General features: G+C 62.5%; 1 protein-coding gene across 1 annotated transcript in view; it reads right to left on the bottom strand.

Annotated features, from left to right (window-relative positions):
- Positions 1-251: 251 nt before the first annotated feature.
- The window catches only part of PLXNA1 (plexin A1), a 48,714-nt gene continuing 33,821 nt past the window's right edge, over positions 252-15,144 (bottom strand). The window contains exons 21-32 of the mRNA XM_077857578.1: positions 14,509-14,651; positions 12,745-13,001; positions 12,429-12,495; positions 9,616-9,762; positions 9,351-9,510; positions 8,396-8,499; positions 8,072-8,168; positions 7,591-7,781; positions 7,235-7,404; positions 5,508-5,720; positions 5,272-5,422; positions 252-3,650 (exon numbers count right to left, since the gene is read on the bottom strand). Coding sequence (XP_077713704.1) covers positions 3,555-3,650; positions 5,272-5,422; positions 5,508-5,720; positions 7,235-7,404; positions 7,591-7,781; positions 8,072-8,168; positions 8,396-8,499; positions 9,351-9,510; positions 9,616-9,762; positions 12,429-12,495; positions 12,745-13,001; positions 14,509-14,651 — 1,796 coding nt within the window. The 3' untranslated portion in view covers positions 252-3,554. The remainder of the gene's footprint in view (positions 3,651-5,271; positions 5,423-5,507; positions 5,721-7,234; positions 7,405-7,590; positions 7,782-8,071; positions 8,169-8,395; positions 8,500-9,350; positions 9,511-9,615; positions 9,763-12,428; positions 12,496-12,744; positions 13,002-14,508; positions 14,652-15,144) is intronic.

The following is a 15,144-nucleotide window of genomic DNA, read 5'->3' as shown; positions in this document are numbered from 1 at the left end:
GGCACAGCAACCCCGCCCAGGGCCGCAAACCACCAGGGTCTGGCGAAGCGGCGGCTGAGAACCTGCACCTGCACCTGCAATTTGTTGTGGGGTGAGGCCGGCATGAAGCTCCTGGAAGGCCGCTGGTACCTGGCCCGGCAGGCAAGGGGCCCGGCCTCAGCCAGGAACCGCCACTGAGCGCACGAGGTGCCCGTGTTTCTGTGGGCCCCGCCCCAAACTCCTCCTAGCAAAGGACACACAGAGCCAGGACGTTTAGCAAAAATGTTTAATCTCTCCTTAATGTGTGTGTGTATTTACAAGTACTAAATCTGAGGAACAGTAAAATAGGAAACCGCCGTATATTTACACACCCCGTGGGCTGAGCGGCCCGCCCCGTCAGCCACGCTGCCCCGGGAGCAAGAGCCCGGTGGGCAGCTCGGGCGGCCGGGTGATCGCTCTTCTTTTGGGTGGGGGCTCTGTGGCGTTATGGGACAGCTAATTGTGGGCTTCGTCTTAAAAATATCTTTCTCTCTTTCTAAATATATCTACTCTAGCTTGTGTAGCACCAACGACGTGAGCCATCAGATCCAGAACGGGGGGGCCGGGCCTCAGCCAGGCCAAACCAGAGGGCGGGAGGGATGCTAGGGGCCTGCCGTTAGGGGGATCCAGGTCCCTCTTCCCCTCAGCCCCCAGCCCCGGCTCGTCAGGCCCTGGGTCAGGGAGGGCAGGGCAAGCTCGAGGTATATGGAGAGACGGGGCTCCCGGACGGAGGTTGGGCTGTCTGAGGGCACTCCTGAGACCATGCAGATCGGGGTGGGGGGTGGCCTGTAGCAGTGGCAATAGCAGCAGTGTCCGGGACAGGCTGGGAGCCCTTGCATCCCACACTGGCCTGGATCCCCCAAGCCCTGGGGCTGCACAGGGGCCTTCAGGACCATGGCACTCCCCTCAGTGTGCAGAGCAGGGCTGCAATCCCAGGCTCCTGCCAGGGCCCCCACACCAGTGCCGGAGCTTGGGGCACCACGGGAGGATGCGCAGAGGCAGAGGTGCCGGTAGGATACTACAGACTCGGAGGGCGTGGGGAGCAGTGACAAGGAGAAGGCAGGGCCTAACTGCAGGAGCCAGCAGCAAGGAAGGTGCGGGAGCTGCTGCCTGGCCGGGGCAGGCTGAGGGTCAGCTCCCTGGGCTCGCGTGTAAACAGGTACTGCTAAAGTGCTTGGCCTCCCCCTGCCGCCACGGCCCTGCCCGCCCACAGTTCAGGGGACACGGGCACGTGGACGGGCCCCCGCCCTGGAACTCGCAGCCTCGCTCAGGCCAGCACAGGGGCTCAGCTCTGCGGGGGCCAAAGAGGGCAGAGGAAGGGGCTGGAACTGATTCTCAAGAGGGGCCCGGGGGCTGAGGAGCCCCAGGCCAACCATCACAGAACTGGAAGAACGAGGGCTTAGAGCAGAAGCCGGTGCCCTGGGAAGACTTTCCGGGGACAGAGGGGAAACGGGGGCTTGCTCCCAGGCCCGGCCCAGCAACGTCAGACGGGCCAGGGGACCACCCAGGGACGCGCGTCCAGCCGAGGCAAGTGGCCACCCAGACAGCCGGGTCTCCAGACGGGCCGGCCTCCGCTCAGCTGCCCCCGCTTGAGGCCACAGGGGCTGCGCTGGGGCCAGGCCAGCTTGAGCTCTGACGGGGCACCCGCGGCAGTGGGAAGCCTGAGCCCAGCCTGGCGCCTGTGGGGACCCCCCGCCCAGGTCAGCCCCGTTCCAGGAGCTTCCCACGCCGGGAATGCTGGGATATCCTGGCGCCCCCGGCCCGGTCTCTGAGGTGTGGCTCACGCTGCTTAGGAGGGGGGACCCCCAGACGGGCAGCCCATGGGCACGGGGCCGGCCACAGTTAGCTGTCCCTTAAAGTCCGTAGGAATCTTTAGTACCGTCGAAAAAGTGGACTTGTAAAGGGGCCGGGCCCGCTTGTTTGCTTTCATGAGTCACTGATTAATTAAAAAACATAAAAAAGGGGGTCTAACAACCTCTAGTATTTAACACTTGCAGTTTTAAAAAGATCAAGTCAGACTAGACGCTAGCACGGTCATGCAGGAATGCACGGCCCTGCGCCCTGGACGCTCTGGGGCCGGCGACAAGTTTGCTCCTTCTTACGTCAAAACAAAACCAGGGTGACCCGCAGGTCGAGGGGCGGAGGCCTTGGGGTGCTCCACTCAGGGGAGCCCCAGCCACATCCCCCACGACCATTTGGTATTGCTTCCCCACTGCCTTAATTTCCCTTATACTACACTGTAAAATCTCTCCTCCTCCAGGTAACTGTACAGACCCCACTGGGGCTGGAGACTGAGGCTAGAGCCACATATATATATACATATATATATGTACAGAATTTTTTTTAATTAAAAATTTGTTCTTTCTTGCTCACTGAGGGTGGGGGGGCAGAGCCAACCTCCAGGCCCTCTGGTCACTGCGTCCTACTCCCAGGGGCCCCGCCACAGCCCCGGCTGCCCACACGGAGCGCAGCAGGGTGCCTCTGTTCCCCTAAAAAAAAACTCCAAACCAGTCCCCCAGACCTCCCACCGCTCTTGAGGGGCCGGCACGCTGCAGAGATGCCAGACTGGAAGCTGCTAAAGGTGGACATGGAGAGCAGGGGACACAGACAGGGATGAGGGAGGAGGGGATCAGGGGCTGCTCCCAGACCCGCAGGGCCGGACAGCCCCGCCCGCCCAGGGCCCGGAGCCAAGAGTGGCGCTGTGCAGGGGGGAATAAATAACGGGAACGTGCGCTCGTGACCCGGAGCCCCGGCCCCAGCGGCTCCCAGACGCATAGCCCTGAGGACAGGAAAGGAGTCACCGAGTCCTTCTGGAAGTCGCATGAGGGCTCTGAGTGAACCGTTCTGCAGCCCCTCCACGGGAGGGAGCTGGGGCCTCTCTGGGCGAGGCTGATGTGGTGCTCCGGCCTCGGCCGCGGCCGCGGAGAGCACGCGGTGAATCGGAGGATGGTGGTGGCCGTGCGGCAGCGAGTGGGGGGTGCCGGATGTGGCAGGCAGCAGTGGGAAGGCCGACTCCAGCTCCCCTTGGCGGGCCCCCGGCCTTCAGCCTCCCTCGGGGCTGCCATCCGGGCCCCGGGCCCGGCAATCCGCCCAGCAAGCCGGGAACAGCTGGTGCCCTCCTGGCCCCTTGTGCTGGCCCCCCCGACCATGGCAGCACAGCCTCAAGGAGATGGACTGGGCTAGCCAGCCCTTCCCGGAGGGCTCCAGCCTGCCCCCCAGGGCCTTGGCGGTCACCCCATTCTTCCGAGAAGCGCCCAGTCACCCTGGGCTCCTGCAGCCCTGTGCCGAGCAGCTGGGCATGGAAGGTGCCGCAGGGGCGTGGTCACCCACACCAAGAACGAGGACCCCCGCCAGGTGGGAGGAGGAGGGAGAGGGCCGGGAGGACGCTGAACCGCACGGCCGGCCCCGAGCGCGCTGACACGAGGCACAGTTGGGGCGAGGCTGCCTCCGGGGCCTCCCAGCTCTGGCTGCTGGACGGAGGCCGGCCCTGTGGGCCCTCTTACGCAACTCCCTCTGGGCGGTGATGGCCGAGGGTCTCAGCTGCTCAGGGCCATCGTGTCCACCACCTGCTCCAGCTTGCTCCGGAGCCGCTGCCGCCGAGCCTGCTCATCCTTCTCCAGGGCTGTCAGGATCTGCAGAGGTGGGTGGGGCGTCAATGGCCTGGCCAGGGCCCCCTGCTCCCGTGGGACCAGTGCACAGAAGCTCAGGGGGTGCCCAGTGAGCGCGTCACATGGCCTCGACCAGTGGGGACCCTGGGGCCAGGGTGAGGTTCCACCCCTACGGTTCCCAGCTGAGGGACCTGGGTTGAGCCTGGCGTGGAGGAGGAGTCCCCCAGGTCACCTTTCTACCTCATCCCCAGAGCCCCAACCCCTAACAGGGCTTTCGTTATGCCAGCCCCTTGAGTTGGTTCCCTCAGCACAGCATCTCGTCGGTCCATCAGGGTGGGCCTGGCCTGCTGGGGCACAGACACCACCCCTCACAGTCTGCTCTATCCCCCAGCTCAGCTGCCATCAGCCCAGCACAAGGCCCCGCAGCCACCGCCCACTTCTCTGCATCCCGATGCACAGCGCTCCCCAGGAAGGACTGCCAGGCTCCCCTCGACGCTCCCTGGACAGCCCAGAGTAGGCAGGCAGGCTTCGGTGCCCAACCTGCAGGTCACTCGCCCTCCTCAGGGCCCGGTCATCTGTCCATGGCCCGTCCCTGGCTCAGTCCCAGGGCTCTGGACTCCCCTCTGGGGCTGCCTCCTCCAATCAGGGGCACAGGTCCTGCTCTCAGCTGCGGCCCCTGCGCCCTGGCTGGGAGCCTAAGACGCTCCTGCTCTCAGATCTTCCCCATTAGACTTGAACAGCTGGAGCCCTCGCCCCTCAGACCTGTGCCTCCGGCGGCCCGCCCCACTTCCTGTCACTCAGCCACAGGTCTGGGGACAGGCCCGCAGCTCGTCAGATGGGCAAGACCAGCCCCGGAGCCCCACGGCCCAGCAGCATGGCCACAGCCCCCTCCGGCCCCTGCCTTACTCTCGTCCCCCGGCAGCTGGCGATCCAATCACGGCTCTAAACCTCAACGGCCTATCTCACTCGGGGAACAGCCCACATTCCCCAAGGCCCACACAGCCCATGACGACCCTGCCTCAGCCTCCCCTACTCCTCTCTCCTCCGATTCAGCCTTGCAGCCTCCACGGTCCTGCCACAGGGCCCACTCTGGCCTCAAGACCCTGGCACCGGCCAGGCCCAGCCTGCTGCTCTGGCCCTTTGTATCCAATCTAGGGTGTATGTCCACCTCCTTCCCCAGTCAGCTCAGGGAGCCCCAGCTCCGCATAGACACCAAGGAGGCCTCCTGAGACCTCGCTCCAAGTCTGCAGGGAAAGTGCTAAAGGCTGAGGAAAGGCTTGGTGCCCTGCCCTGGATATATCTACCGAGGCCGACAAACCCCGTAGCAGCCCTCAGTGAATGGTCACTCACCGGGCCATGGTCTCCGCCTTGGAAAGACGCTGCCACCCACTCCCCCACACCCCACAATGACCACAAGCACAACCCCTGACCCGCTGCAGCCCCGCCCGACCCTCCCAGGCCAGCAGGGAGTCCCAACAGCATCCCCTCCCTGCCCCAGCGAGCAAGGTGGCCAGTCAGGGTGCAGAGTGGAAATGGCAGCGTCTGACCAGCCTGAGACATGGGAGGGGACTGCCAAGGGGGCTTTTTAGGGAGGGAGCCTGCCTGGCAACACCTGGCAGGGGTCTGCCTCTGGGGAGACGCTTACCTCATCCTTGTACTTGGTGATGTAGGAGTAGATCTCATGCAAGGCGCTCATGCTGTTGAACTGGCTCAGGTGCAGCCGCGACTGCTCGGCCAGGTAGGCGCTCATGTCCTGGTCACTAATGGCAGGCATCTTGGCGATGTCAGCGTAGTACCTGCACAGGGCGGGCGGCGGGGGGCTGTGAGCTGGGTCCTGGCCCTTGGCCGGCCTGCCTGCCCGCCCCACCCCGCACCGCCTACCTCTCCACCCAGCTCTTGTAATTGGGGATGTCCTTAGCATAGAGTAGTTTGTTGGAGGGCGAGTCCTTGCCCAACTTGTGCTCGGACGTGGAACAGGAGTCCATGAAAGTCTGGGCCACCACTGACAAGCAGGCATCCGTGATACTGCTCTTGTGGATGTCGAACACGAACTGCGGGTTCTTGATCACGTTCACCCAGAAGCGCAGAGGCAAGCTGTGGGCAGGTGGGTCCCGATGCACAGTCAGACGGGGCCTTGGCAGCCCTTCTCGAGGGCAAGGGAAGGGCCCGCACAGGGCTCCTGCAGCCCTCTTGGCTCTAACCTTCACAGTGGTCATGCATTTCCATGCATGTGGGGAAACTGAGGCCCAGAGTGAGCCAGCACTCTCGGCGAGTGCATCCCTGCCACCTAGCCACCTAGAGCCTCCTGGAGAGCAGTCCCTGCACATAGGCACGCATGGCTGACGTGTACAGACCCAGAACTATTCCCTCACCTTTGGGTGCCCACTGCACATGGCCACGGTCCTCGTAGGCCTGCGTACCTGATGCCATCAGGGATCACACGCTCCTGGGCTGGCTTACCCCCAGGCATGCACACACCCGTGCAGGCACACTCCTGGGCTGGCTCACACCTAGACAGGCTCGCCCCCGGGGCAGGGCACACCTGGGCTGGCTCACCCCTGCTCCTACCCAGGCAGGCCCTGGAAGCAAGACCAGGAAGGGGTCCAGGAGACACAGCCCCACAGAGAGCAGACTTCTTCATCCAAAATGCCACCTCCAGGACAGCCACCAGCCAATTATGCACTAGCTACCAGCCATAAGTGGCTAAGTTTAAACAGAATCAAATGAAATTAAAAATCTAGATTTTTAGTTGCACTAATCCTATGTCAAACGCTCAACAGCCACACAGCACTGCCTACCACTGCTGCCTGGATAACACAGATCCAGAACACTCAATTCCATCATCACAGAACATCCTCCTGGACAATGCAGACCTATATGGTGCTGTCTCCTCTCCAGTGCCCCACGGAACCCCCCTCAAGGAGCACAGGTGCAGCAGGAGGCCCAGGGTGGACCCCAAGGGCCAGGGCTGTACTGCTTGCTTGGGAAGCAGCACCAGCATGTAGACGTCAAGGTCCCAGAGAGCTAAGGTCTCCCAAGGACAAGGGAGGAAAATGCCAGAGGCGAAAGGCACAGAAGCTTCTCTGGGGATAGGGCAAATAGTGCTGAGGACACACAGTGAGGCTCAGGGAGATAAGAGCCAGGCTGGGCAGTGGCCGCTGGCCCTGCGGGGCAAAGGGGTAAGGGCTGCAGGGGCGCTTGCTCCCACTGCTCTCCTCAGCACTGCAGCCAGCCAGCACGGGCCCATCCCCGAGCCTGCTGCTCACACACGAGCCCGCGTTCTCATACCTGCACACAGCCGCGCCCGCCCGAATATACACGCACGAATACACGCAGCCACCTCCCAGGCCTCAGGCAGGCCCCGCAAGCTGGAGCGGAGCACGAGCCCACACGTGGGGCAGGAGAGCAACAGATGCCCCCGAGACCTCGAGTCGGGAAGGCCCACTGGAAGAGGAGCGGGCCTCGGCATGGGGGTGGTGAATCCAGGGGCCCCTGTCCTCCTGTCCTAACCTATGAGGACCCGTCCCTGCAGGCCAGCGGGATCTGGTGCTGGTGGCCCGTGGCTGCTGCTCCCGGGTAGCCTCCACATTGCCCGCCCCTGGACCTACCAGTTGCTCTTCCAGGTGTGACGCACATCTGAGTCATGGATCTGGTGCTGGTCAGCCTGCTCATCCAGGAAGTCGAACATGTACTTGATGGCCAGCGGCAGGGCCGAGCCACGGTGCGCTGTGCTGAAGATAGTCTCGAACAGGTCGTCCACAAACTTCTGCAGAGTGCCCTGTGGGCAGGCAAGGGCACAGAGCTCTGGGGGGCCACCAGGCTGCCCCTCCCCTCCTGGTGGCCCGGGCAGCTGCATGCCACAGACCAAGGGTGAGGATGAGGGCTTTGCTGCCCCTCAGCTTTCAGAAGCCAGGGCCCGGCCATCCCCTCACCCCGCCACCCGCTCCCTCACTCCAGGGCCTACTTTGGTGGCTAGCAGCCGCGTCAGATAGATCTCTGAGACCATCTTGCTGCCTCGGTCGCCCTCCCGCTGGTCCAGGTGGTCGTGATTCTTCACCAGGTGCCACAGCTTGGTGCCACTCTCCAGGTCGGGCGTGATCATGGGTGTGCGTGAGCGTAGGCTGTCGGGGCTGCTGGCTGTGCGCAGCATGCTCTCTGGGGGCACCCTGCACATCAGTGGGGGGCCCTCCGTGCCCAGCACCCATGCCCATCCTGGTCTGGGCCTGTTTCTTCATCTGGAAACTGGAGCCAACAGCCCCACCTCCCCAGGTTGTTGGGGGCAGTGACATCAGGGGGATGGCCAAATGGACCATAAGGTAACACGAGGGGAAAGCCATTACCAAGGCACAAGCCACAAAGCAGCCCCCTCCCAGCCTGCAGCAGGGAGCACCAGGAGGCGCCCCATCCAGGCCCGAGGGCCCTGCTGTCCCCATCCAGCCCCTCACCGTATCTGCTGAGGGACTTGGTGAAGGTAGACGAGTTGGAGATGTTGTAGGCGGACGTCTGCTTGGGCACTAGGGCCACGGAGGACCCATCTGTCACCTGTGGGCAGAGGACCAGGAGATGTGTGCCCTGTCATCCAGGACCCAGATGGCACGGCTTCCTGCATCTGACCCTGGAGGCCAGTCACCGCACCCCTGAGCCTCACACTCCCCACCAGTGCAGCTCCAGGGCTGCGCGGGGCCCAAACACTGGCTCCCGCACTGCCCCAGGGCCCTAAGAAGAGAGGCCTGAGCCGTGGCCAGAGGGTCAGGACGTCTGGAGGTCACCTGGTAGTGAGCCAGTGTGTTCAGCCTCTTCCAATCGTTGTCGATCTTGGTAGTAACATCCTCATCCTGCAGAATGATGCGTGCCATGCGGCCCTGGCGCCACTCTGTGGGGGAGGGGAGCGCTGGAGGGGCAGCCACCTGGGCAGGTGCCACCCACCATCGCCCCCTCCCCCAGATCCTGGCCTCTCACCTTGGGAGCCCAAGGACAGGCTCTGAGGGGGCAGGGCCTCCTTGTAGACACTTAGTGAGAGGCCCTGAACAGCACAAGGGAGTGACAAGGCTCTCCCTCCTCACAGCCCCCCTCCCTGGGCTCCGAGTGGGAGGCACGTACCTCTGCAATTAATTACCCCACGTCCCTGCTGCTGCCTATGGCCCCTCTGGCAGCCCTCCACCTGTTGTGTCCGCTCCACCATGGGCAGCCTACCTCTCCCATGGATGCCTGGCCTTCCAGAGCTCTAGGCCCACCTCCTCAGCTTGGCTTTCAGGCCAACACGGTGCCCCAGGCCTGCTTCTCCAGCCACCTGATCCCTACCATGGGATCCCCGGGCCCTCCACCTCCCCCTCCTGACCTGGCCCTTCTAGTTCTGCAGGTGCCCCTACCTGTCAGGCCCACGAGCCAGAGGGTACCTGCCCCAGCTCCAACAGCCTACCCCCTCCTATGGTATACGGGCACTACCACCTGCCTCTCCCTCGAATAGGGCAGCAGCCTCTGAACTCTACTTCCTGCTTCTTCCATCCAGCCTGGCTGGGAGAAGCTTTCCAAAGCCCAGCCCAGACCACATCCCTTCCCTCAGGCCCCCCGGTGGCCTCCAGCACCCCCTGGACCTATACCCCACACTGGCTCGGTGCCTTTGGCCCCAGACACTGGCCCTGATGACACTGGCCCTTTGGCACGTGTAGGCCACTATGAGACCCTATGGCGGTGGTGATGCTGCCAACCAGCATCTGGGCTCACCCAGGTCCATGTCCCCAGCCTTCGGCCGCTGGGAGTAGGGTACCCCCTTGTACACGGCATCCAGCAGCTTCTCCTTGACCTGCGTCACTGTGTCACAGTTCAGTCCTTTCACGGGCACCTCGGGCGCATTCTCATTCTCAGGGTTCACGCAGTTTAGGGTCTGCAGGTAGGAGGGGCACAGCGTCACACCCCACCTCTCTCAGCGCGCTGTGCCAGGGAGCACGGGCAGGATGGGGCCGGCCAGGAGGGCAGGGACCACACTCACCAGGGTCTTGTAGTCGATTTGCTGCCGGATGAGCTTGTCCTCACTCAGGGAGTAGCGGGCCTCGCCCGTGATGGCGTCAATGGGGCCCTTCTCCATCTGCTGCTTGATGGCGCAGTAAAGCATGAAGAGAGGCTCCCCTGCACACTCCTGTAGGCGGGTGGGCGTGGGGTTGTGTCCAGGACACCCTGGAGCTTCCGCCGCCACCCTCTGCCCCCGTGCTTCCGGGGCATCTGTACGCTCAGTTCCCACAAGGAGAGATGAGCAGTTTTTCCAAAGTCTTTTTAGGAGGCAAATAGAACCCAGATTCTAGAGCCCCATGAAGACTGTGCAAGAGAATAAGTTAGACAGCAAACTGGCTGTCCCTACAAACCTCAAGGTGAAAATCCTAGCGTGGCCTCAGCCAGGTCACCCAGGAGCACATGAAGGAAAACACAGTGTGGCCAAGCCAGGCCTGTGTCCAACAAGACCAAGGCTCCTCCCTGAAGCCTCCCCAGTTCAGGCTCAGCAGGCCCACCCCCCGCCCCCGCCCCCGGCCCCACCCCCCACCTGTGCTCCAGCAGCCCGCTCACCAGAGCCTGACCCAAGCAGCCAGCACCGCACACACATGAAGCCCAGGCTCCCGGTCCCACCCCATAGCCTGAGGCATGGTGGACTCTGCAGCGCCACACCATGCAGATGGCCATCGGTTGGGTGTCTGGGCCCGCCCAGCCAGGACCCAGCCCTGCAGGCAGAGGATCACCTGTCCTTCCATCACTTGAGAGCACAAAGCCAGTGCAATCATGGGTGCAGACACAGGGACCCAGAGCAGCAGCCCACCAGCACCGTGGGACACAGGAGTCCGTGGCCAAGACAACCGGAGGTGGACCCCAGCCCTCGGCAAAAGCTTGCTAGGCCCCAGACTCTGACCACTCGCCTGCTTGTTCCCCACACTGCAGTCACCAAGGCCATCTCCTACTCCTCCAACAACCAAGCGGGCCCCACCTCAGGGCCTTTGTACTGGCTCGTCCCTACAACCAGAAATTCTGCCTCAGGTCTTCCTTGTGGACAGAAGCAGCCCAGGCCAGTGTCAGGCACCCCTCCTTGTGGTGGGTATGGGCATGGCCACCTCCCCCGCGTGGCCCTGAGCCATTTCCTCCTGCTCAGCATGTTCCCTCGCAAGCAAACAAGAATCAGGAGGAGGAATGCTCTGAGTAAACGTGGCCTCCCTCTCCCTCTCCCTCTGCTCACGACCCCCATGTCACCACCCCAGGAGCCAAAAGCACAATCCCCAGGCCAAAGCACACCCAGCTGCCAGCAGAGACCATGTCTGGAGGCCTGGTCTTGGTAGTAACATCCCATCCCATGGTAGCACCACCCATGCTACACAGCACAGCTCACCCAACCCAGGTTCTAGACCAGGCGTCAAAATGAGTCCCCTTTCTCTGGGTGTACAAAATCAGGGCCAGACGGGGAGGAACCAGACGGGGCTGGACACCACTGTCTGGGCTCTCTAACCCTTGGCTCACAGAACGCATTGGTAGGAGCACCTAAGTACCCCATGCGGTCTGCACACGACCATGTTTCTGTAAGAATGGAACAACTCCATCACCGGCCACCAGTTCTGCACAACAGTGACGTAGTTTACGGGCTACGCACCCATGCCCAGGATCCTGAGACTGCCACCATCCCCTCCCGGCCTGGCCCCCCTGGGCAAGCCTGGCTCGGCTCCCCTGCTGCCCCAGTGCTGGAGCTTGCAGGTGCCTCAGGGGCCTTCCTGGCTCGGGCTAGCTAACTCCTTCCCTTCCTTCATATCTCTGCTAAATCTTCTCATGCCTTGACCCTTGCCCCTTCTCACCTGCTCTCGTATCACATCTATGCCTCTACCCAGTCAGGACAAGACTCTGCCCTAGGCACTCCCAACAGTCCACCACTATCCCAAACACAGCCGGTTCCCCGGCAACTGAGGTCCATAGCCAAGCAGCAAGCACAGTAAAACTCAGCCCCAGGCCACCTGCGCTAGCCCCTACTCTCAGCCACCAGGCCATCTGCAGAGCATCAATCACACACCAGGGGCCAGGTGGGAGCACACACAAACTGTGCACACTGGGCTACGCTGGGTCCCCACCACCTCCCACCCCTCAGGACTGTGGGCTTGACTGCTAAGTCTTCAGATTTTAAGGGAAGCCAGATATTTGAGTCTGAATCATCTCATGTCTAATGTGCAAGAGGCCAGCCCAACTACTTACATCCCAAACAAAACCACCTAAACCCCTATCTAGCCTCCACCGAACCTGAGGCTGGCCATGGGTCTCCAGGACTTATCTTTTGAGGGTGGGGTCCTGTCCAGGCAACTGCGGAGGAGACCCAGGCAACCACCCTCTCCCCACAACAGGGGCCAACAGAAGCCCCCTAGGAGCCTCCCCAGGCTGGCCAGCACAGGGTACTGGACACACAGAAGCCCCTACCCAGGTGTCCCCTCCCTTCTTGGCTCTGGGCCATGGGCTCAGCTACAGAGATGTGGGCCTGGGTTCAAACTCCAGCTCAGACAGATGTTGGCCTTGGGCCCTCAAACAGCTCACTGCAGTGCTGGGGTGTCCACTCTTGTCTTGGGGCTGGGTGAGGCATGGACAGCCTCCAGGAGGAGGAAAGAGGCTAATGGACGCACATCCCGGGGGAGTTTGTGCTGAGACCCCTGAGACCTGGTCCCCAACCATGCCACTCTGGGCTGAAGAGCCCCCAGCTGCCCGTCCCACTCTCTTCTTCTACCTCCCCTGAACCCATCCACCTGCCTGACCCCCACCTCAGACGTTCCTTCCTCCTCTGCAGCCTCCTACCTTTAGGAACTTATACAAAAGGAAGGTGAACCAGTTGGTCAGCATCTTCTCCGCCACTGACTCGGTCCTGGGGGCACAACAGGGATGGGGACAGCTTAACTCTGCCACCACACCAGCCCACTGTGCCCACCTTACCCCCCACCTGGCTCGCTGAAGGTCAGGCTCCGTAAGGCACCCAGGTGTCCGGCTGCTGGGGGCTGCCGTGGAGAACCCAGCCCTTGGTGCCAGAGGGGTCACCGATGCCCCAGGGTGGGGTTCTTGTGCCTAACGTGCCAGCTAGGGCCCCATGATCTGCAGGCAGGATGCCCAGGCTCACCGCCGCAGCAGCAGCTTGGGGTGGTTCTTGCTCTCTAGGTTCTTCTCGATGAGGTCGGATAGCAGCTGCTTGAGCACCCCCGTGGCGTACTCCATCTCACCCTGCAGGGCCGTCATGATGAGCGAGGCCACGTTCCCACGGTCTCGCATAGAGAAGCTGCGCTGGGCCTCGAGTGTGCGGATGAAGGTCAGCAGGAAGTGCTTCTTGGTGAGCAGCTGCCCAAACAGTGTCAGTGACTTCTCCACGTTGGCTTGCACCTGGGGGAGGGACAGGCCACAGGCTCGCTCAGACCCGGAGGCTCCCCATGAGAGGCAGGAGAGGAAGGCCCTCTGGCTGAGGGGCTGAGGGCAGGGCCAGAGAGTAGGCCTTGAAGGCGGGTGACATGTTGCCCTACCGGGTCCCTGGGCCTCAACTGTCCTCAGCAGAAGGCACGTGGCCTGGCAGCGACTTGAGAATCCTGCCATGGGCAGGGATCAGGGCCTACCAGTGTCAGCAGAAGGAGTATAACTAGGGCCACCCTCGACAGCCGGACTTCGGGACCGCTACTGCCTGCAGCCTCACTCTAGTGTCCAGGAGAAAGACGAAATCAATGGCCCATCTGCTGGGTGCCAGCAAAGCCTGGCCATGGTCTCACTCGACACGCAGGACAGAAACCACCTTTCCCACTTCACAGAGGACAGTGAAGTCCAGAAGAGAAAGAGGCTTGTTCAGAACCGCATGACAGGGAAGTGGGGAAGGGGGTGGAATGCAGGCATGGCTGGTCTAGGGCTCCGATTCTCTCTCTCCTCCACACCAAGGCTTGTCAAAACAGGCAATTCCCCACCAGGCTACACCAGAGACTGCCAGTGACACTGCTCCCAGCCCAGGCAGGCAGGTGACGAGACCCAAGTAGAACACACAGTTGCAACTAAGAGAACAGTCGTGCCAACACAGAGGACGGCCACACCAGGAAAGGGGCCTGAGGGAGCTTGTGGGCCCTTGATGGGCAGCCACGCCAGGAGGAGCTCATGAGCAGCCCAAGGCAGCCCTGAGCCTGAGACTGAGCCAGTGACAGGAAGGCCCCATTCCACTGCAGCTCAAGACGGGCCATCCTGATGAGCTGCAACAGGGAGCTCCCCACATCCAAAGTGCGCAGAGATGGGACGTCCTCAGACAAACAGCATGCCCGAGCTGACTCACTGAGCCCCTGCCTGTTCCTAGCGGGGAACTGGGCTCCTGGCCTGTCCCTGGGGGCGCCTGGAGGACTTGGCCAGCCATCTTCCCCTCGGTGAGCTCACACCAATGGCCTGAGTACTGTCAACACCTACACAAATCCAAAACCCAGCTCTCTGAGGGCCACTGTGCTGCCTCAGCCACACACCCCACACTGCCATGCAAACCCCTACTGGGCACCCACACCTCCCAGCAGGCGGAGCAGTAGTCCCTCGCCCACTGGAGCTCAGCATCTAGAACCAGCCAGGAGATGGGCCAGAACACACACAGGTGGTACACAATGCATTTGAGGCCTCGATAAAACAGAGGCAGGCCCCAGGGAGCCCAGGCCCTAGCCAAGGTGGCTGGCTGGGATGAAGCCCGGCCCCGACCCCAGGCCCCCACCAGGCTCATCCCCTGCCACTGCCGAAGCCCACCGGGAGCCGAGAGCCTTGCCTCCCAGAGCCCCTCCCAACAGGTCTGGACCATCTCTTGGGGCCCCAGGCTGCCCACCCGTACCCAGGAGCCCCAGGAACGGGCCAAGGTACCAGTGAGCCCCTGCCGACAGCCCACCTCCATCTCCTTGAGCACTGGATGGTCCTCGATCCCAGGGAAGAGCACTCGCATGGCATACGTCCGGTAGTCGAGAAACGGGATGCCGGCACCATCCAGGTCATTGGTCAGCTCATGGATGTCTGTCTGCAGTTCCGCAAAGGCTGCAGCCAGAGGAGTGTCAAGGCAAGTGCCCTCCCACCCACCCTCCCAATCTCCCCCAACCCCCTGCCGTCACAGCCAGGCTCCCACTCTGGCTCTGCCACTCACTGGATGGGTAACCTAGGTTTTCCTTAAGGAAACCCCGCAGTTTTCCCAATCCTAACACGTGTATAAAACCTCTGTCTCTCTGACGTGTCACAAGATTCACCAAGACGACAGCAGACAAGGTGCTGTGCCTAAGCCCACGCTGAGAGGGACTCCCTGCATCTAACACTGGCACCTGGGGGCAAGGAAACTACAGGAGCCAGCTCCCTCCCCCACCCTGGGGTGCACACCACCCGCCCCAGCTCCCTTGCCTCAGCTGCTGGGAAGACAAGGGACATGGCCAGGTACAGGGCAGTAGGCTCTCCCCAAGCCCCTGAGCCCTGTACACTGACAGCCGTCACATGCAGAGCTCAGACCAGTGGGCCCTCTGCACCGCCCACCCTGCTCGGG

The sequence above is a fragment of the Canis aureus genome, chromosome 19 (assembly GCF_053574225.1).
Source record: "Canis aureus isolate CA01 chromosome 19, VMU_Caureus_v.1.0, whole genome shotgun sequence".
Lineage (NCBI taxonomy): Eukaryota > Metazoa > Chordata > Mammalia > Carnivora > Canidae > Canis > Canis aureus.
This window is presented reverse-complemented; position numbering and strand designations above follow the sequence as displayed.